Source organism: Acomys minous, assembly GCF_964271855.1.
Source record: "Acomys minous genome assembly, chromosome: 4".
NCBI classification, from domain to species: domain Eukaryota; kingdom Metazoa; phylum Chordata; class Mammalia; order Rodentia; family Muridae; genus Acomys; species Acomys minous.
The window spans coordinates 104,640,791-104,664,609 of NC_140486.1; the positions used below are offsets into that span (position 1 = coordinate 104,640,791).

Genomic DNA, 23,819 nt, shown 5'->3' on the forward strand with positions numbered 1-23,819 from the left:
TTTTTTGCAAGCAAAATACCTGGGCCACTACTGATTCACCTCATGGCACAATTGGAAATCCAAGTTTGGTATTATGAGAATAACGGCAGGATCCCAAGTGCAGGAGCACCAACCAGTGTATTCATACAGACATAAGTGAGTTCGCAAGTACTATATGGAAAAGTCTAAGGAAAGGCAGCATCTACCTATAGTTGTGTCCTGCTTGTCAAAGGTAAATATTTGTCATTGTTGTTCTCAGGACAGTTTGGCTGTTCCAAGGACACAGTGACACTGTGCTGGAAATCATGGAGAGAGATTGCTGAGAAGATATCAGAATCCTCCCATCCTCATGCACACTGTAGAGTCTGAACACATCATCCTCAAAGCCTGAGAGTATTCATCCCTGGGGAGCATCCCAGAGCTTCCTCATTGTACTTGCAGAAGACATCCGTGCTGTACTTCCACACACCTATGAACTCACAAGAATCTTATTCTCCTATCAAACATGCAGTGACTGACAGGACGGTCACTGAATTAAATGGGTCTGTGCCACTATGTAGTGCTTACTGAAGCCAGCTAGCTGTTCCGTGTTGTTCTGTCTCTGTCTCTATCATTACACTGGAAGGTGTTCCACACAAGTTCTATCTCCCAGTACCTGCCACAGCAAGGCTGGTCTAGGCCATAAGGAAAGATAGGTGGCTGTGGCAGAAGTGACGTGCTTGGCTCTACTGAAAGCTATTTATAAGGTAACAACTACTTTTTCTCATAATAAGCCTAATACTTGTTGCTAAATAATCTGCTTCGTGAAAAAATAATGTAAACTTTTATTACATGGGTTTTTAAAGTTACTCTTTTAAAGTTATTAAACATGTACTTAAATATTAAAACGGTGTGACTATTTTTTCCCAAGATATATATTATTTTATTAATTTATTCTTGTTACATCTCAATGGTTATCCCATCCCTTGTCTCCTCCCATTCTTCCCTCCCTCCCATTTTCCCCTTATTCTCCTCCCCTATGACAGTTCCTGAGGGGGATTTCCTCTCCCTGTATATGCTCATAGGGTATCAAGTCTCTTCTTGGAGGGGGAGACCTGGTGGCAGTCAAAGGAAGGCGTGACTATTTTTTAAGGTTTCTAAACTCTGACATTTGAATTTTTAAAATATAAAGCATTTTCAAGTTTCAGTATAGAAATGTCTAAGCACCCAGTTAGCTTCTCTCTATGCATCCCTCCAGTCTACTCTTTGTTTTCATTCATCTGGATAAGAAACAACAAATTTTTACAAAATTTTAATTAAGGTAAAATTCAAATCACATAAAATATATCAATGTAAAGTAAGAGTTCAGATATAGAAAGGCATTCATATCATTGAAAGAATATACTTGGCAGTTGCCAAAATAAGCCAATTAGTTTGTGACCTGTGGGATAAGGATTAGTGTAGAGAAAAATGTCAAGTGATAACCTCTAAAAATGCTCTTGTCTCTTATCACGAATAATATAACACCCTGGGGAGGTTTTCAGGAGTTGGCAGAAATTAAACACAGAATGACAATATGGGAGCGTCCATAATATTTCTACAAAGTTCCTCGTTCTAACCTGTATGGGGGTGGAAAAAGAACGATTCTGGAGGCTAAGAGCAAACTACTAAGACTCAGCAACACAGCATCTACACTGCAGATGTTATGCCGGAAGTATTGCAGCCGCTGACTAACACGTCCCGGGATAAACAGTGCAGGGCCAACCAACTGGCCAGTGTTTTCTTTTTCCCTTGTCAGAAAGAAAAAACAGAAGCAGTGTGCATTCACCTGAGACATGTGAGCATGTATGGTCTTTTCCAGATTGACATTCTCATTAGTGGACATAAAATGAGTATGTAGGAACTTTTGTTGTTTAGAAACATCACAGGACATCACTAATCATTATATTAGAATAGATAAATAAAATATCTAATGACATTTAATAAACTCTGAATTTCATGATAGATATACAAAAGAGGTAATTTGGTCAAGTAGATAGTCAATGTTCCCAGAGAGCTTGACTGCCTATTACAGTGTTGGAACATCTTGAAAAACATAAGACAGAGTAAATTGATTTATACAAGGTTAACAGAGCACCCTGCAAATCCTTGCTGTTTCCATGTCCTTGAGAGGCCATCTCTCATCCACAAACAAAGAGCTCATAGCCATTGCCCACATCCACCAACTTGGACGATTATGATACAAAATTAAGTATCTTTAATGGTGGGCTGTGGCAGTTTAATCACCTAATCTAATGTATTTACATATGATCCCAAAATAGATCACAAACTATTTGAAGAAAAGAGTAATAAAACAAAATAAAAACTAAAGATGGTGAAGAATTATGACATAAATAAATGCAGCAGAAGACCCTCTTTTAAAGGCCCAATGACAATCTTTAAGGAATGCGCTGGCTAGTTTCATGTCAACTTGACACTAGCTGGAGGAATTTGGGAAAGCAGGCTCTCAAATGAGAAAATACCTCCATAGTATTGGCCTGTAGGCAAACCTGCAGTATATTTTCTCTCTCTTTTTTTTTTTAATTTTTTAAAAAAACTTGTTCACTTTACATTCTGATTGTAGCCCCCTCCTTTGTCAACTCCGCATTCCACCCTCCCTTCCCCATACCCTCTCCCTCCTTCCCCTTGGTCCTCAGAAAGTGGAGAACTCCTCCCCTGACATCTGACTCCAGACTGTCAAGTCTGTATCCTTTTCCTCTGTGGCCTGGCAAGGCTGTCCCACTCGAGGGAAGTGATCAACAGGATAGGGGGAAGTAGTACCTACTCCCCCTATTGTGGGACCCACAAGGAGACTGTGCTGGCCATCTACTACATCTAAGCAGAGGGTCTAGGCCCACATCATACATGGCCCTCAGTTGGTGCATCAGTCTCTGTATTGCAGTACATTTTCTTAATTGGTGATCTATGTAGAAAGCCAAACCACAGTGGGTGGGGCCATCCCAGAGCTGGTGGTCCTGGGTTTTTTAAGAGAGCAGGGTGAAAATAAATAATTAGATAGATAGATAGATAGATAGATAGACAGACAGATAAATAAAATTTTTAAAAAAAATTTAAAAGATAGAGCAGGCTGAGCAAGCCATGGGGAGCAAGCCAGTAAGCAGCACCCTCCATGGCCTCTGCATCAGTTCTTGCCTCCAGGCTCCTGCCCTGACTTTCTCCAATGATGAACACTGGAACCATAAGCCGACTTTGTTCCCCAGCTTTTTTTTGTTCATAGTGTTTCATCCCTGCAGTTGTAACCCTAAGATAAGGAAATTCAAGTGAATATAACATCAATTGACATATTACTAGGCTTCCAAGAAAACAGAGTCAATGGTAAATGAGAAATAAATCTAGGAAATTAATAACGGAGCTTTCAAATAAAAACAAATTCAGTGGGTCCATCACAATATATTAGATGAGCTCATTCCCCTAGTAAGAAGCCAGAAGACAATGTTCAAAGGACACATCAGAATGCAAACCAAATACAACTTACAAGACCAAGGGGAGCTTACAAAATACTGTTTTGAGAAGGTAAATGTACATATTACCAGTTTTAAAAGTGGAAAGAAGGGATACAAATAAACAATAGAAATGAAATGTCCTGTGATAAAATACCCCCACTGGGTTGAAGAATGTAAAGTTCTGAGTGATTTTAGAGATGGCAAACAAACTGCACCTTCATCTTGTTATTGTCTGTTATAATTTGACAAGTCTTTAAAAAAAAATCTAACGAAATAGAAAAAAAAATCACAGACATTAAACTAGAAGTTTCCCCAAAACATATATTTTAGCAAGTTACATTAGTGTGTTTCCACATGACTTTTTAGAAAGAACACTATATTTTGTTTTCTGGAAGTATCAGTCTACTTGGGAAAATTTAAAGGATTTACCAAAAGGAGTTGATTCATTTAACCTTTTCATAAATATCAGAGATGGAAAATATTAGAGAACACAGGAATGGAGGTTACTCAAGGACCTCCATAGAGAAAGCTCTCATATGATGTCTGTTCCTCCAAGACTTGGAGATGTGAGTCATAGAACAAACCTTCTGTGAGGACCCTGGCCCAGGGCAGCTCATGCTCATTGTCCATAATTGCAAAGTGCAGGGCAGAAGGATACCTAACCTGCAGTCTGTATGAGCAGGATGGAGATCTCACTGACAAGAAAAATCAAACTGCCCTCCCAACTACAGCAACTGACTGTGATGCCAGGAGGAAAATGACCTAGAGCTGTTTTTAACAGGTAGCCAAGAGGGTGGCCTGAAATGGAAAATGACACATATAAGAAAAAAGATCTTAGCTGCACTTTAAGAAGAACATGGAGAGACAGACCAGAAGTGCTGGGACAGGACAAGGAGTTTCATAAGTGTGACAGTCTCAGGATGAATAATGACTTTAGTATCTGTCGGGTCCAGACAACTCTCATCTACCACAAAGTGGTTCAAGTCAAAACATAACTTCTCAAAGATACAAGATGACGGCACTGATCACATACAGCCTCTGATTAGCAGGACAGCCACAACTACACAGCTACCTAAAAGCCAAACTGAGAGCTACAAAACACCAGTGCTGATGATTTCCAGGTACGAGGGCTCCACATTGTGTGGGGCATGGGTGGGTCTGACCCTGGCCACCCAGCTAACCCACAGGGACAATCCACAATATCTGCCATCTTGAGAAGGACTGTGAGACGCCCGTGCAGCTTTGGGCTCAGATCTATCTCCACTAACCTACAGCTTATTGTCCTGGGGTACAGAAGTGCTTTGGGCTGGATCTCTCTCAGTCTGCCAGCTGCTTATAGGCCTGACCCACCTGGGACATACAGCAGACAGGCAGAGTCCTGCCATCTGGAGAAGAACTGTAGAGCACCCAAGCAGCTCTGGGCTTGGGTCTCACTCTGCCTATCCCACAGACTTACCAGCCTGACCCATCTGTGACACAGAGTAGACAGGCAGATCTGAGTCCTGTGTGGGCCACAACCCACATTTGCTGCAATCACAAGGTCTGTGCGACACTAAAGAAATTTTGGTCTCAGATCTCTCTCAGCCTCCCAGCTGCTTACTAGCCTACACCATCTGGGTCACAGAGCAGATAGGCAGAGTCCTGCCATCTTGAAAAGGCCTGTGGAGCACCAGAGCAGCTTTGGGCTCTGATTCCTCTCATGCCCCACAGCTGCTTACCAACCCGGCCCATCTGGAACACAGAGCAGATACGCAAAGCTCTGCCATCTCGAAAAGGAATGTAGGGCACCTGGGAAGCTTTGGCATTGGAACTCTAGCAGGTTACTCCTCTCCTGCCTGACCCAACTGGGATACAGACAGGAAACCCAATTGAGCTGAGGTGGATGCAGGCTCCAACACCCACTGTCCATCATCCTGAGGCGACCTCTGGGGAACCCTGGCAAACAACCTTTGGCTTGGAGCTCTTGTTGCTTGTTCCCAACCTGCCTGGCCCACATGGGACACAGACAGCAACTCCACTGGAGGAACCTCTAGGCCTGCTAACACCAGAGACAATCGGATGCCTAGAGGCCAGTGCAAGAAGACTGGCAACAAAATTCAAAGCCATATAATAGCACCAGAAACCAGTAATCCTACCACAGCAAGCCATGAAATATGAACACCCATGAAGCACAAAAAGACTTTAAATCTGAGGTGATGAAAATGATAGAAGCATTGAAAGAGGAAAATAAAGCACTCAAAGAAATACAGGAAAATACATCCAAATAAAGGAATGGAAGTAATCCTATAAAGAATTACAGGAAAATTCAATCAAACGGGAGAAAGAAATGAATAAAACTATTCAAAGCCTAAAGAGGGAATTAGAAGCAACAAAGACAACACAAGCTGAGGCAATCTTAGAATTGGAAAGCAATTCAAAGAATCAACAAAACCAAGAGCTGGTTCTTTGAGAAAAGATAGACCAAACCACATGCAAACCAACTAAAAGGCAGAGGGAGAGTATTCAAATCAACAAAATTAGAAATGAAAAGGGAGACCTAACAACAGACTCCAAGGAAACCAAAGAATCATTAGGTCTTACTTAAAAAGCATATATACCACAAATTTTGAAAATCTAAATGAAATGGACAATTTCCTTGACAGCTACCAATTACCAAAATTGAATCAAGGTCAGATAAACACACTGAATATTCTTATATCTCCTAAGGAAATAAAGCCAGTCATCAAAAGTCTCCCATACAAACAAAGAAAGAAAAAAGACCAGGGCCAGATGGATTCAGTGTAGAATTCTACCAGACCTTCAGAGAAGAGCTAATACCAATTCTCTTCAAACTATTCTACAAAACAGAATCAAAAGGAGCATTGCCAAACTCCTTCTTTAAGGCCACAGTGATGTTGATACCTAAATCACAGAAAGACTCAACAAAGAAGGAGAATTTCAGACCAATTTTCCCTATGAACATTGATGCAAAAATACTCAATTAAATACTTGCAAACTGAATGCAAGAACACATCCAAATATCATTCGCCATTACCAAGCAGGCTTCCTTCCAGGCATGGCAGGGGAGTTTTACTATATGGAAATCCATCAATGTAATTCATCATACAAACAAACTGAAAGAAAAAACACATGAACGTCTTATATGATGAAAAAGCATTCGACAAAATCAACCCCCATTCACATTAAAAAGCCCTGGAGAGAATAGGGATACAATGCATATACCCAAACACAGTAAACACAATACATAGCAACACTATAGTCAACATCAAACTAAACAGGCAGAAACTTAAATCAATTCCACTGAAATCAGGGACAAGACAAGGCTATCCACTATTTCTGCATCTCTTCAATATAGTATGTGAAGTCCTAGCTAGAGCAATAAGACAACTAAAGGAGATCAATGGCATACAAATCGGAAAGGAAGACATCAAACTATTACTACTTGTGGATAATATGATATTATACAAAAGAGACCCAAAAAATTCTATCAAGGAAACAGCTTCAGCAATGTGGCTGGATACAAAACCAACTAAAAAAATCAGTACCTGCAGAACAGCAGGTAACTTATATTGCTAACCCCACTACATGGGAATAGCTCTGAGACTGGCTGAGACATGAATGTCTATGCATAGACAACACTTTATTTCGCTTACAGAATCAATGTAATTTATTATTAGATGACATTCTTTGTATGGCATGAATGAAGATTTACAGATGTCTTTCTTCCACTCATATAAAGAGCAGAGAACTAGTATTAATTGTTCTGTGCATCATTCATACATCAACCATTTATAATTTTAGGACTGTATAATGCTTGTGAGAAATTATATGTTTTCAGAAAAAAAGAATTGGTCATGATGCTGAATCAGACCTGACAGGATTCATTCCTCCCAGCGTGCTGGACACTGACATGCTGCATCCTTCATGTTCCAGCACCAAGTGCTACAGTTGCTGTTCCGCATCAGAACAGGACAGTTCCAGGACAGCTACAAAGAAAACTTCCAATCCCAATGGCCCAGCATTTCAGACTGTCCCACATAGGACTTTAATTAAGCCTGGTATTTCTCAATATTTAGAAACTGAACTGCAAATGCTATTCCTAGCTTATTTAACCATTTTCCACAATTTTATTGGCCCTTACAAAGGTATTATTCATCCCAAACAGCCAGAAGAAACCTTAAGAGAATGATGCCCCATTTTCCTTCAGGGGTTTGGGTAGGTTTTCTTTTGCTTTCTTGGGCTACGGGGGATTATTTTCATTGGGTGCTGGTTATAAGTTATTATTGGTCTTATTTAGAGAGAAAACAAGGTTAGACTGAGGGATGTCTCTCTTTTCTTCTTCTTTCTTAGGTTTGGATATAGGGATTGAAAAGAAAGAAAGGGGAATATAGAGATATATAGGGAAGATAGAACAAAAATTAGATTAGTGAATCTACTCCTCAACCTAAGGCCTTCATTGTTACTCACAAGGTTATTATTAATTCACTGATATAGAATTTTGTATGAAGATGAAAAATAAGTTTAATTTGGATACACTGGTATAAAATTCAAATTTAAGATTATTCTTTATATACATCATATATATATATATATATTTCTACTCTAATATAAAGTATTGTACAAATATAACTCAATTATAATACAAGATTTACTTCCAATACTTTGAAAGTACAATTGCAGGCTGCTTAGGATCAATAGGTAATACAAAGTAATTGTTAGTTGACAAAATCATAGTCAATAGTCAATTGACATAGTAATGTCAATTACTAGTCTATTTTTATCACAAGAATATACATCCTAGGTGTAACAGATAGAAGTGATTCTATAAATAGATAAAGTAAAATTGATGAGGTCTTCAAAAATTTCAGAGACATCTAGAATATTGCATTTAAGGATGTTTTCATTCTTTTAAAGATTCTTTGACAATAAGACAGGTTAACTCCTGGCAACACCCATCCTACCTCGAAGAAGATGATAAGCATCAATGAACCTCCTTATGGAGATGGCTTCAAATGTGACACCAGCCAATGGGCAATGGGAAAAATGTCCCCATTTCTACCACAGACAGAATTCTGCCTTAAAATGGGCAAGCTTCGATGCAGGCTGAGTTGAAAACAAAACTCTGCCTAGACATAATAAGCAAGTTCTCAATAGTTCTTGCCTCATAAATATGTCTGTCAGATATATTGGGCCAGAAGGCTGAAGATGACGCTCTAACATTATAGAGAGTTTTGGGTAACTAATCAGGCACCAAACTGTCTCTCATTTTCCCATTTTGAAAGCTACTAACCTGCACCTCCTGCCTATTCAGGTAATTAATTTATTACTTCTCAATTCTCTGACGGAGATGAAGATCACATAGTTTAGTTTTACAATTAAGCTTAGTTGTTTAGGAGTTAATATGTTTTTAGGTCTAGATAGATGTTTTAAGTTGGCAATGATGAGATATTACAGATATTGATTTACAGTCAGAATCTTAGACTCACCAAGATAGGAAAGATGTTTTCTTCACCGTTTCCAAATACAAGTAGCCAACACACTATGAACATAATATTTATATATTTTCTGATTGTTTGATGGTTCTTCTTCAGTAGGTAGTTTATTGTATATGTGTGTAATAATATAAATGTGTATGAAAAATAATAAATAATAAAATAAAATAAATAACATAACTTCTCTCCTCCTCTTAAATCCTTTTCCAACTTCAACCTTACCAGTTAAAGCAGAAGGAAGTGAAGAGGAGCACATACTACTGCCATCACTACCTCTGTACCCTGTGGACTCACAAGCTCTTGGAAAAGCCACGGGAGACTTGACTCTACATAAAACATAGAGACTAATGTCACTTAAAACTGGACACTCAGTTTTCTAACTCTAGGTCACTGATCTGAGGCCATATTTTGTGATTAAGACTTCAGACTTAACTAATTAGTCTCACAAAGCCAGAAAAAAATTATTCATCTAGGAATATAGGAGAAGTACTCCAGAAATCAGCTGGAAAGTTCCAAGATCATATAAATATAGCCGTTCTGTGATCAAACAGCACTATCATACTTTTTAAAATATTGGTACATTAGTATGTTGCATCACATACAGCATTGATTATTTTCACACAAAATGAGAATCACACTGAAAGCAAACAGCAGCAGCATCTAAGATAGCAAGGCTGTGAAAATAAGGAATTAATTTAAATTGATAAACTATTATTAACTGAATATTAACTCAAGACAAAGTGAGAATGTTCCAGGTGTGTAAACACTGAGATGATTCATCTCCATAGAATATTTTGAAAATTATTCTAGGAAATACCTCAGGAAACAAAAAAGACAGCCCATAAGGAACAATGTAGAAATTAAGTAAGAAGAGCAGCTAAGCATGAGCTTACGAGGTATAAAAGAGTGGTTTCATTAAAAGACATGTTTCTGGGCCCATTTACTCCTTCAAGGCTCTATTCAAAATAGTTAATTCTGCAAGAAATCATATTTAACTCTACATATAATACATTTACATATAATAAGTTTAAATGGTGTGTTATTGAATCCACTTGTTAATTTATTAAAAATAAAATTAGCACTATGAAACAAACACAAGAACTACCAATAATAAGGATATGACTATTAATGATACTCAGTGACTGAAATGCTCTAAAATACATCTTTAATTCTCTAAGAGTCTACAAGTGCCATCTATAGTGAATAAAACAAATATACTGTTATATAATCATAAATACATGCAATTTAAATATTAACAAAATGATTGGTCAGAGAAGAAAGAATAAACAGATTCACTTTATATAATTCAGTCTCTTTGAAGTCTCAACTTTTTATTATGTAGGTATCTCCTTAAGCGTGGTAATGCATCATCAAAGAAAATCAACTGTGCATTGATATATAACTTCTATGTTCTGTATTTTCAAAATGTTTTGTCAAATAACATGTCAGTCTTGCATTGCAAATATAAGGTCTTATAAGAGTTAACAAGTGACTTGCCCAATTGTCACTAAGCATGGCATGCTACCTGATAGTATATGTATATTCCAGGAAGAGACTGTTCCCATGCGATGAGGACTGCCAAGACCAAAAGTTCTGAAGGGACTGAATCTACCTCACGTGAATAGTGATGATGGAAGAGTATACCACCACCCTGAAGGTCATCAAGGGGTACTGCGTCAAAGGCCTGACATACTCACAGTGTTTATTATTTACTTTATTCTGATATTTTACACAATACCTGATTCCAATGTATACTCCCCAAAGGATAAAAATGGAATTGGTACTCTGTATGTATATGATATATGGTGAATTTATACAGATATTTTCTTGTAGACCACTATTAAAGCTATTATAATAGAAATATTTTCAATAAAAAGTAAGTGTCAGGGATAGACATACAATCCCAGTGGTTAAAGGCACTTGCTGCATAACTGTCAGGGGCAGAGCTAGGATCCCAGTAACCATATAACCAGCCAGGGCTCCTCCACAGATGCCTGAAACTCAACTATCAAGGCATCGGATTCACTCTTCTGGCCAAGTCCCATGCATAGGCATGTGTACCCACACACACTACATACTCACATATACATACATAATACAAATAACATCTAAATTTTTTAAAAAGTGTGTATGTTACAGCGCTCTCTAATAACAAACATTTTTATATGCAAAACTATGACCACATTAATAATTTCATGTAATTTTAATAACAGGAAATTATATTCCTCTGGTATCTTGTGTTAATTTGCACCTTCATAGGATCTGGAGTCACCTAAGAAACAAGCCCAGGCACACACATAGGTGGATTTCCAGGTTAGCTCAGCCCGTGCCCATGCCCATGAGGCTAATTGAGTAAGCTAACTGCAGTGGGAAGACCTGCCCTACATGTGGGCAGCACACTGCCTGTATGAAGTTCACAACCACGTAAGAAGGGGCTACAGCTGAAGACAACATCATTGCTCACCTTTTTCTGACTGCAGATGCAATCAATCCCTTCCGCCATGAATCTCTTATGCCCTTTTATTGCTCCTTTTTCGAATATAGGCCGGTAACAGGAGAAATACCTAATACAACTCCTCTAACATGTTTTGCATTTTTTCTTGTTTATTTTTTTCATTTGACTCTACACTTATTTAGGATTTTAATTACTATTCTGGTTACAAAGCAATGCATTGAATATACACATAAATTCTTAAATGGTGAACAATTCTATGCATGTTAAAAGGAAGACTAACAAAGTTTTTACACCACAGGTAAAGAAACTACCTTTTCTTTGGGACAGAGGTAACTGTGGGTAGAAAGGGGAGCAGCTATGCTGACTACTGGACTGTGGAGAGGTGGGTACACAGAGACTCACTGAGTCGCCCTCACCACTAGTTAGTATGTGACCCGCGTTAACAAGTTGCTAGCGCTGTTTGCCCAAGCTCCATTTTCCCCTCTAAAATAGCTTGCAAGAAATAAATAAACTCTAAATTCCTTCTTTAGTAAATAAGCTGATGCTATGTGAATTGATTGCTGCATATATCTGAATGTTAGATACCAGCTAATGGGACCAGAAGCAAATGTCATACCTTTCTTTCATTCTTCATCTTTGCTTTATAGCCATTCTCTTCCCGGTCTTCATGAAGGGATTTTGGCGGAGGCCCTTCGGACTTGTTTTCCTTCTCACAACTATAACTAACTACAAGATAAAAGAAAAACATTTACCTATAAAAGATACGGTTATAACAAACATGCTTATACTAAAATTCTTTTAATGCATACATTATAAAAGTATTTAAAATTTATCTGTATAAGATATGATTTTGGGGACTTGTGAGACAGGTCAGTGTTTACCCACACTTGCCGTCAAGCCTGTTGACCTGAGTTTGATCTCCAGGAGCCATACAGGGAAAGGACTGAACTGACTCTTCCCACAAGTTGTCCTCTAAGCTCCACACTTGTGTGGTGACGTAAACTTGCATATGCACACACACCCACACACTAAATGTATTTTTAAAGTTTAATTTTAAAATTTATTTTATGCATATAAGTATCGTGGCTGTGTGCATATGGACTTCATGCATGCCTGGTGTTCACAGAGCACAAAGAACGCATCAGATACCCTGGAACCAGAGTAAGAGATGTTTGTAACCAAGTCATGGCATCATCGTGTGTGTGTGTGTGTGTGTGTGTGTGTGTGTGTGTGTGTGTGTGCGTGCGTGTAAGACAGAGAGAGAGAGAGAGAGAGAGAGAGAGAGAGAGAGAGAGAGAGAGAGAATATGAAAGATGGAGGGAGGGAGGAAGGGGGAGAAGGGGACAGGGAGGGAGGGAGGGGTCTAACTTTGTAGTCTTGGCTGGCCTGTCAATTTGCTATGTAAACCAGGATGGCTTTGAACTCAGAGATCCACCTCCTTCTGCCTCCCAAGTGCTGAGCTTAAAGGTGTGCACCACCATGCCCATCCATTAATTTTCTAAAGCATGGTTATGACTAACATATACTGACCAAGATCTTATTATTATATGAATGCTAAAGTTTAGATGAGTTTAAATTATATGGAATTAAAACTAATACTCTAACACTCTAAAGTGCTTCAGGTTGGGTTTCAACCACTCAAGGTGGCATTACCTTAGAAGGAGAAAAAGTGAGATTGTGAGACAACTACAAAGAATGGAATCAGTGTCCTGTCACAGCATGTTCAGATTCCTATATCCTAAGACTGTGTGACTATAAACAAAGCTGAATAAGGCCAAAGGACTGAGGATAATTAGAGGCAATATTTTTCAATGGTAAATGTCTTCAGGGTGCCATACTTTTATTGTCTAGGCCTCTTAGTGTTGAGACCAGGTAGAAAGGAACAGATGACCTCATGGCAATACACATACCTGTGTCTCCCATCTCTTCTGAGGTAGAAGCAGTGTCATGAAATCCTAAGGAGAACAAGAGGAAAAGACATTGCATTCACATCTCCCTACACACACATATAGACAGATATGACTTGCACTCCATAGCTAATTGATTTACATATATAGGTACATATGACTTGAGTTTTATAGCTAATTGATTTAAAATAACTAATAAAGGTATATTCATTAACATATAAACAGATAATTCAATACTATGAATTACAGACTAGATTTATGGCAGAGAAAAAACTACAAAGATAAAAGTATCTGGACAATTTCAATGCCAAAGATCTCTTAAAACAAAAACAATAAAACAAAGAAACAGAACAATAAAAAACAAGAACCATGTCTCTTCCTTCTGTGCATAAATCAATTCAGAGTAGATAAATAACCTTAAAAGACATGAACTCTGAAACTGCTAGAGGAAAAAAAAAAACCTTGAGGACATGGGCAAGGCCTGTTTGAAAAGGATTCCAATAGGCCAGGAGTCATAACAAGGCACAGGAAGTTGACACACACACACACACACATTAATTTTCTTTTGGAAAGAGTTCTCAAGTGAAATGACATAAAGCTAAAAGCTGGGCACAGAAAAGGCAACAATGAACTGTTTGAAGAACAGGAGAATCTACCATACAATATCTAGAATATAGAGAGTTCAAAACTTAAATAACACAATATACAAAAATTCAGTATATAAATTAATGAAGTGATCAATTATCAAAAGATTAAGTACACGTGGCCAATAAATATATCAAAGAATCTTTAACTCCTTGGCCATGTGTGAAATGCAAATCAAAATTATGCTGAGATTCCACCTTATCATAATAAGAATACATATATGAAAAAATCAGTAAATACAAATGAGGATATAGGGGAAAGAAAGCTTTACATTTTGTTGGTGAAAATGTACATTATCACAGTCAGTATACTAATCAGTGTGAAGGCTCTTCAAAAATATAAAATAGAACCACAGAATTATTATTATTATCCCAAAGGAATCTAAATCTGAAAATAGTAGACCCCTACCAATCCACACTGTGTAGAACCCTACACATCCATCCAGCGTCAGTCAAAACAACCAACTCAGAGATTCAACCTAATTTTCTAGCAATAAATGATTGGATAATAGGAAAGTAACATATATTCATATGCACTTTGGATAGACTGGGAATTACCCTATTTAAGTAAAAAAGACAACTATACTGTGTCTTCCATAAGTTTTGTAAGGGGTCAAGGGCGAGGTGAGGGGGAGACAGAGACAAAGACAGAAAGAAAGACAGGGAGAGAGACAGAGACAGAGACATAACAGACTGAAATGACATGACAGTAGAAGAGAAATATTGGGGAAACAGAAGGGAACTGGTAGCAGAGCTAAGGTAGGAAGGGTTATGGTCAGAGAGCCTGGGTAATATTGCATGGTCAAAATGCATAATATTTTTTACATTAAAATATCTTTATGAATTCACCATTATGTATATTAAATACAAACTAAGAGGTTTTGGTTGGTTGTTGGTTGGTTGGCTTTGCTTTTATTTTCTTGTTGTGTTTTTGTTTTTTACTAACTATCTTGCTGTATAGTCCCTGCCAGCATAGGACCTGCAGTCCTCCTGCATCTGCCTTTGCTTGTTTGGATTACAAGTGTGCATCACCCTGTCTTACAGAAGATAGAGAGTATAAGAGAAAGGAGGTGCATGCAGCTCCTTGCTGAGGTAACAAGAAATAATATGTAGGCATATTGTTTCTTTCCTAAGCTAAGCTTCCTAACCTGAACAAGTTATTGAGAAAAGAGAAAAAATTTAAACGTCCTCACAATAACACAGAAGAGACTGTAGTCAGCTAGCACTAAAGACTTATTTATCTAGAATGCCAGTCCTCCTTCAGTGGTGCTGCAAATTAATGTCCCAAAGACTCTTGGAAGCCCAACTTTCAGGAACATGTTAAGGACAACAGTCACAGCCCACTGAGGCATCAGGAAGTTTTCCTCTCCTGATCCTTTCACTGTATTTACTTTTCAAAGACCACAGGTTTCAAAATGATGACAATAGTTTAAAAGCAATAGCCATTTTCTACATCTGATTTATCTCTTACTGAATGACTGCTACTGTCACAAGATCACAAAGATATTACACATTATTTCATGCAACTGTGTCAATGACCCTGCAGGTTACCAGCTTTTGCTGTCTTATATGTAAGAAAAGAAATGTTGCAGTGATATCCATAGGGGAAAAGGAGAATGAAGTATGGGACTGACTCAGCTTACAAACAGGTATTTTCAGGAATCTGAGCAGATTACATGCAGCATTAAGACCACATGATGCATCACTTTCTAAAGGAAAATAAAATGCAAGAAACTAAGCAAGCAAAAGAGGAACCGAACAAATGGAAAATAAACATAAGAAAGCAATTGACATATTACTGCATGTTTGCTATTCAGTAAAAACATTTAAATTATAAAAAATATATATTGTAGTAAATTTTAGAATATTCAATATTTTGAGAATAAACATTGCAGAATATACACTAAACTAGCAGAGAAATAATGGTTTTCACATTCTAATCTAGTAATACAAATATGATTTCCATTCCCTATCATATAAATATTTTCTTTACACAAGTATTTGTATAATGAATGAGATGCTCAGACACATCTGTCTTTGTAGGATTCATGGATAACCACCTGTAGTATTTATTAATGTTCATCAATATCCAACAAAGTTCATGTCGCTGTGGCTACATTTTCAGGCTTATCTTTTGATGCTTGTTCCTGACAACTCCTGTAGTGATGCCTGATGATCTGCAGTTTCAGAATTTGTATGACTATAGTAAATATCTTAAGGAATCTAGGAGTACAAGATAAGGCTTTTAAAACAGCAAGTAGGCAAGAAATATTAATGTATAGGAATTTGATTGTTGTGCCTTCCCATGTTAAAGCTCATCAACAATCTTTCATGTATGTATACATTCAACCAATGTTAACTGAATATGCTCAGGTCTCAGGATTGATTCATGAATACTTCCATCTAACATAAATTACTAACAGATAATATTAATATTGTCTATTTCCAACTCCCCTACATACCAAACACAACAGTAAAAAGAATTAACTGAATAATGCTCCTAAAGAAATTATTCATAATTTAACCCAGAAGGATAATTAGAAAATATCTAAGATATGAGGATACATACAAGCAAAGCACATGTAACTGAGAGTCAAAAAGCCAGGCATGGTGATGTACGCCTTTAATCCCAGCACTTGGGAGGCAGAGGCAGGCAAATCGCTGTGAGTTCAAGGCCAGCCTGGTCGACAAAGCAAGTCCATGACAGCCAAGGCTGTCTCAAAAAACCATAAATAAATAAATAAATAAATAAATAAATAAATAAATAAATAAAAAGGAAAAGAAAAGAAAGAAACATTTTTGAAAGGTAATATTACGTCCTTCTAAATGAGCCTATATTGTTTATGCACCAACATAAAACGTGAACAAAAAACATGGTACAACCTGAGCAGCAACAAAAGGAACTCAGAAAGCACTCATTAATTAAGCTTTATGGCGGAAGGTGCGCCCTGGGCTACTACACGAGGACATGATGAGGTGCCCCGTGTTCTGTTCAGCTATAAGCATAAACCAAGCACGACTCTACTTATAGCATAAGCTACTTATTCCCGCTATGAACTTCTGAGTCATTTTTCATTTTACCAAGCATGGCAAATGTGTAGTTATTAGGACAGCAGGTTACCAAGAAGAGACTAGATACCCTATGAACATATACAGGGGGAGGTAATCCCCCTCAGGAACAGTCATAGGGCAGGGGAATAAGGGGAAAATGGGAGGGAGGGAAGACTGGGAGGATACAAGGGATGGGATAACCATTGAGATGTAACAAGAATAAATTAATAAAGGAGAAAAAAATTTCTTAATTAGTTCAATTTTTAAATTATATACGGATGAGCCCTCATTCTGTGGATTAGAAATTAGAATTTTTGGGCTGAGCATGGTGGTCCACACCTTTAATCCCAGCACACCAGAGTCAGAGACAGGTGGATATCTGTGAGTTCAAGGACAGCCTAGTGAATTTCAGGACAGTCAGGTATATAAAGAGAGAGACTATCTCAAAAATCAAATTGGAAAAAAAAAGAATGAATTTTGTATTCAAGTTACCATCTTATATCAAACCAGAATAATAAAATATAACAATTAAAGGAAGACAATAAAATTATATGGAAAAGAACTACAAAATCAAGGAAAAGAACTTAACTAAGAATGTTAATTTTAAGCCTTTATTAATCAAATACAAGGAGTAGGCCTCTGGAAACATTAGGCCTTTAAATGTATTAGAAAAATTCTAATTCTGGTATTTTTCTAAATTTTAGAGCTTCATCTTTCTATTTTTAAAACAAGTAACTCAAGTTAAGTAATACATAGTTTCAAATATATTGCCAGTATATTTTAACAACATTACATTAACAAGTGACTTAGTTATACAGCCACGGGATGCATTTCTTATTTTGTTGTTGTATTTTCCAGTTGTATAATTTCAATTTGTTGCTGAATCTGTATAGGTGTGTCATAGAGTATGTGACTGTGTGCGTTTGTGTACCCAGAGATATTTCTATTTCCTGCTGACAGTCCCTGTCTGTACGCTTACTGATATATTTTCTCTTTAAATCCCTGAACACATTCGCAAATGTTCCTTCAGTATTTTTCTATCCACTAAATTCAATACCTGAAGCATTTAAGGGTTGGCCTCCATTTATTACTCCTTGTCTTGACTCTGAGTTATATATTTCTATACATACGCAAATGGTCAGTTATTAATTGGGCAGAGGGATGACACACTGGAGAGATTCTGAGCAAGCATCTTTATCTGAAGGTGATGGCTTTTCTTTAAGAGAGCAGTTAAATTTTGGCTGATCAATTTGAAATTCAAGGATCAATTTTATTGTGTTTTGGGTAAATTTATGTAAAGCTCTAAGCTGTCCAAGGCCACTAACTTTGTAAGAATCCAGCTCCAAACTCGGTCTGCTATGAAACATATGTGAGTTTAGTCTTTGGCTTTTTAGGGAAAACATGAGATGCTAAATGTTAATGTGCTGTTAAAGACACATAGAAATGGCCTGTCCCCTGGACACAGATAGCATGGCAGTCCCTCCTATCAGAGTCGAGGAGATTTTCTAGTCTTTTCTTAGTCATAGAGAAATTTCCGTTTCTGCCAAGACTCAAGGAATCCTGTGGAGGCATCAACCAAGAACCCATATTCAACTCCCTCACAGAAGCAACTACTCTTCATTTCAACTCCACTATGACATTTTTCAACAGATCCCAATTGTTTCAATAACTCTGAAACCACAATATATCCCTTTTCCTTTCATCGAGACTGCCATGTTCTAGGCATCCATCTCCATGAGGCATGGTTTGGAAGTTTTCTTATACACTATCCCATGGTTGTAGAATTAAGTCTATTTTTTCTTTGAGTCATTTGTCTTCTGTGAATTGTATTTTATGTTTGCCAATGCCTAAAATCTGTAGCTTCAACTACCCCTTAGTTACAGTGTTATCCGTGGCAAAAGACTAGTCTACCCGGAAATTCTGTCACTCTCTAACCTGGAGTCTCTCTATACCACCTAAAACCTACCTATATTTAAAATAAGTCTGTACGGTATAACATCGAGAACTCCTATTTATCTGTTTATTTACAAACTAGTTTTAACAATCTTTATTTATTCTTAAATACACCTAAAAAGGCATTGATGGATAAAGTTGAAATATTGTCAGGTCAGTATTTATAAACTAAACATTCATTACATTATATCCTTACCTTTGATTACAGGGACATGGATATGTGCAATGTTTATGTTCTTCAGTGTTGCTTGAAGCCCAGAAATCTAAAAGCAAATAATGTAAATATATGGCATTATATAGTAAATTATTTTAAAGTGTTAAGTAAAATGCAACGTTTAAAAATTGATTGCAAATGTCAAAATATTAATTTTAAGTTATAAAACATCAAACATAAACTTTAGTAGAAAGATAGCATTATTTTGCTTAAAATTCAATTCCACTGGCAACTATTAATCAACCACCACACAAAGCATTTGAAGTCTGTATATCACAGCATAATTTTTTAAACTAAGACTCTCTTTAGAAACTTTGACAATTGTTCAATTCTACTTTGAGAGAGGGTATTCCTCCACTTAAATTTCTTCATAATTTATCTTAATACCTATAAACTACGGTAATTTATTCTTATCTACAAAATACTGAATAAGTATTATTCAGGAAACAAATGTGAACTATTTTTATGGCCATAACAATTACTTATAACACAGATAGCCTCTGTTTTATTAACCATGTCTTATAATTAAGAACATTTTTGGTTGTGTAGCATAGCTTACTTAAATTCCCTGAATAACAGTCAAGTTTAAAATTTCTCATCCTGTACTATACTGAAACATAAAATCTCTTCCATTTAATGACACACAAATGTACACATTTCTCAACTATCACTGGAAATCAATACAGTTACTTCTAAAAAAATAGCAGATGAACTGTAACCAATGAATTGGTACTAATAGAAAGCTATGGGGGAAATGACAGATCAGTGTCCTCAGAAGGCAAATGAGTTATAAACTTTTCAGAATATCATATACAGTAGTGGCGAATATAGTGCTAGAGATTACAGTGTGTCCTACACCCAGGCTCACATTTTCACAAATGATGAGCCAATATTAATACGTTACCATGAAGTAAAGTTCATTTCCTTGGTTTCCATTTATGCCTCCTGGGTTCATACAGAAAACCGTCTTACATTTGGTCACTGTGTCCACTCAGCCTCCTCTGCACTGAAAGGTGTCTGAAATGCTCCCTTATCTTAAATCCCTTGAGTGCCTGGGAAGTACTAGGTGGAAGTGCCCTGCAGGAAGACCTTGAATGGGGAACGACTTCATTCCCCTGTAGTTAAACTAGAATTGGAAGATTTAGGAGGGCACCAACAGAAGAGAAATGGAATTATTTCTCTTTATTATGTGTGCTACGTGTAGCATACACACCTCACAAAAACTTGCCTTCAGTTCTTTATTTTACACTTTGTAGTATTATTTATCTTACTGGTCAAACTTTTAGAGGCTACAACACTAGAATCTTTCTGGATGGATTCTTAGTTAGGTTTCTGTTGATGTGATAAATGTCATGATCAAAAACTACCTAAAGCTGGACATGGTGGTGCACCACCTTTAATCCCAGCACTTGGGAGCCAGAGGCAGGCAGATCACTGTGAGTTCGAGGCCAGCCTGGTCTACAGAGTGAGTTCAAGACAGGCAAGAGAACACCTCCCCCAAAAAACTCTAGAGAGTAAAAGATTTATTTGAGCTTGGAGGTTATGGTCCATCATGTAGATAAGCCAGGTCAGAAAGTCTAAGTGGTAACTGGAAACCAGGAGCTGAAGGAAAGGCCATGAAGGAACTCTACTTACTGGCTGGCTCCTTGTGTCTTGCTAAACTTCCTTTCTTGCCAGGACCACCTGTCCCCCAGAGGCAACAATACACAATGAATTGGACCCTCCCTCATCAATCATGAATCAAGAAAACATCCCAAAGACTTGCCTATAAGTCAGCTTTATGTAGACATTTTCTCAGCTGGGGTCTCCCCTTCCCAGGAGACTCTAGCTCGTATTAAGTTGACAGAAACTAACTAGTACAGAGTCTTAGAATGAGAAATGTGAGTACATTTTTGGATACTTGGCTACTGAGAGCTTTGAAGCCATAGGGCTAGTGGTGGAAACATCTGGACCTCAATGGGCTGCCTATAGAACACATAGCTTCTTTTGGGTAGACTCTACTCTGTGCCTACAGCTTCTCCTCTTCAGTACAGTTCTGTCATCATTAACATCTCAACAATCTCAACTAAAATTGTTTGTTACGGAAAGGACTGTGTGTGAATTTAAATTGATAGACAAGGTGAGAACAGAGATAGCATCTATAATTACTAAGGAGAAATTTTTATTGCCAAACACCTCGGTCCATTACTTTTTAATTCAACCTCTCTTCCATACATAGGACACAAGCAGAACTCAGACAGACTCTTTCCCATAATTTAACATTACTTGCTTCTAGCTCCATTCCTGATAGACTCCTTGTTCTCTAAAATATCATGAGCTGGGCCTATATTACTTACATTTTTCTTCAAGATGCTTATCTTCCTAAGACCTACTAGGATGGTGTATTAAACTCTACTTTCGGCATTCTGGGTATTTTCTGACTCAAAACTCCTCCACGTTATTCCCAGAACCCAGTCTCACAGCTTGTTAGGAACCACATGGTCAGGGTTCTCAAGGCAATAACCCCCACTGTTCACTACCAATCATCTGAGTTGGTACTTTTCTTGCTGATTTGACAACTACATGACAAAGCAACTTACGGAATGGGGAATGCAGGTTTCTTCTCACAGTTTGAGGGTACAGTTCTCATGATAGAAAGACATGATGGCAGGTGCAGGAAACAGCTAGTCACAGAGACAAACTCTGGTGCTCATCTTGCTATGCCCTTTTTTCCAGGCCTGGACTCCAAGCCACGGCCTTATTATTCTATTTTCAGTTTCACCTTTCTAGAAGTACCTTCACATACCTGCCCAGAAGTGTGTTTCCATGGCAACTGTAAATATCATCAAGTGGAAAATGACTATTAACCATCATACTTATATACTTTTACTTTATGTACTTTTTACTTTATGAATTTTTAGAATTATATAAATATTTCCATAAACTTACAAAACTAGCAATTAGAATTGTAAGGGTGTCTTTTAAATTTTAAATAAATTTAAAAGAATCAGTTTAATGTTTATTATGTACCAAAGAAACTTAAAAGCATGTATGTAGTAGATTTTTATCTAGTAAATATATACTTTCACTCTTTAAGATATAAATTGAATAGCTCAGAATTTCTAAATTCTGAGTTACACTTATCCACATAGATGGGACACACAAATAGGTTTAGGTCAGATGACTGATCAATGGCCACACACTCAGGCTGTTACAGGAAAAGGTTTGTTGGCAGCAGACTGGTCTCTGTGTTAAAACTAGCCAAACAGGTTCAGTCCCTGAAAGCATGGCTTGCTTTCCAGGAGAATGTTTAAGATTAAAACCACATTTTCTTCTCTAATTTGTGGACTAGGATAATTGGCTCCAAAACTCTAACAGGATGATATCTGACAGTCATTTTGCCACTAAGTAACTTGGGTTCAACAAATTATAAATTATCTCCTTCCTAGTATAGACAATAGATATTCATACAACCTTTCTTGGACTTGTGTTAGGAACATTATTGTATAAGCTTATTCAATCACTTGACCCATTGTGGGTTTGAATATTATGTGTTGGTGTGAACAATATGTATAGCACAGAAATTATCCCAAGGATAAGTTTGCATTGACATCTATCTGAAAAGTCATCAGATGCCCGATATGAACTTTGTTCTTGGTGAATCTATTTAAATATGACTTTCTCAGACTGTAATGAGTCTCCAACTGTGAACAGAATATATAGCTAAAAGAAGAAACCTATTTCTAAATCCTAACTGCTCCATTTCCAATATCAAGAAATAAACTCTAGTATTTTCCATCAGTGAGTATTTCCCAAATCAGGATTCTTTTCTAAAATCAAGAAGAAAACATTACAAATTATTCTATAAGAACAGGTTAGAGATTGCTGAGACAAATTGTGGCACAGAATGGCTTTCAGTGTGTAACACTATGGAAACATAGTCCCTACAACAGAACAAAGACGTACAAAAAGAAAAAAATTATACATGAGAACAGGAGAAGGAAGGTTTGATCTGAAGCAAAAGACCAACAAATCAGGTAGTTTGAAATTTCTCCAAACACAGTACATACACTTCTACTTCCTCAGAGAACAGCCTTGAATACTGATCTGTGTTACCATTAATTAATTAATTAAGCTATTTAACTGGCTTCTTATACCTCTACCTCCCTTCCAACCCTAATTTCACCCTATTTCTAACTCCCCCAAACTAGGTAGGCAAGAAAGAAGATTTGATGGGAAAAGGGGCATAGACCTTTAGGCTACTCTCTACAGATTAGTGACTTTCAATTCCTCGGGGCAAGTCCAAAGTTTGTCATCAGAATCTCCTGAAGTTCACCAAACCATCAAGCTAGCTATAGCAAACACAACAGCAACAACAGCAGCTGGATGAACCAGCAGCACTGAGTGCAGCAACAGGGAAGCAGTAGTTACATTCTTCTTTAGAGTACTCCCTTTTCTCTCTCTAGGCTCTGATATTTATCTCTTTTCTAGAGTCCCCAGAGTTAAACTATCTGCATCTAGCAAAGACCATTCCCTGTTAGTGCAGGAGACAATATAGTTAATGGCTGTGGACAAACTGAAGCAGTCCCATAGCCCACAACTGGGACTTAGACAAAAACATATAACATAACTGGGTATTTAAAGAAACCAAAGCTCTCACTGT

At 37.3% G+C, this 23,819-nt stretch overlaps 1 protein-coding gene across 4 annotated transcripts in view; it reads right to left on the reverse strand.

Moving 5' to 3' along the window:
- The window catches only part of SPAG16 (sperm associated antigen 16), an 819,872-nt gene that overhangs the window by 738,906 nt on the left and 57,147 nt on the right, over positions 1-23,819 (reverse strand). For 2 of the 4 annotated variants that reach the window (XM_084779847.1, XM_084779849.1), the window contains exons 8-11: positions 21,963-21,989; positions 19,160-19,226; positions 13,319-13,363; positions 12,025-12,134 (exon numbers count right to left, since the gene is read on the reverse strand). In XM_084779847.1, the coding sequence (XP_084635973.1) occupies positions 12,025-12,134; positions 13,319-13,363; positions 19,160-19,226; positions 21,963-21,989 (249 nt within the window). The remainder of the gene's footprint in view (positions 1-12,024; positions 12,135-13,318; positions 13,364-19,159; positions 19,227-21,962; positions 21,990-23,819) is intronic. The other 2 variants (XM_084779848.1, XM_084779851.1) reach the window with 1 other exon arrangement.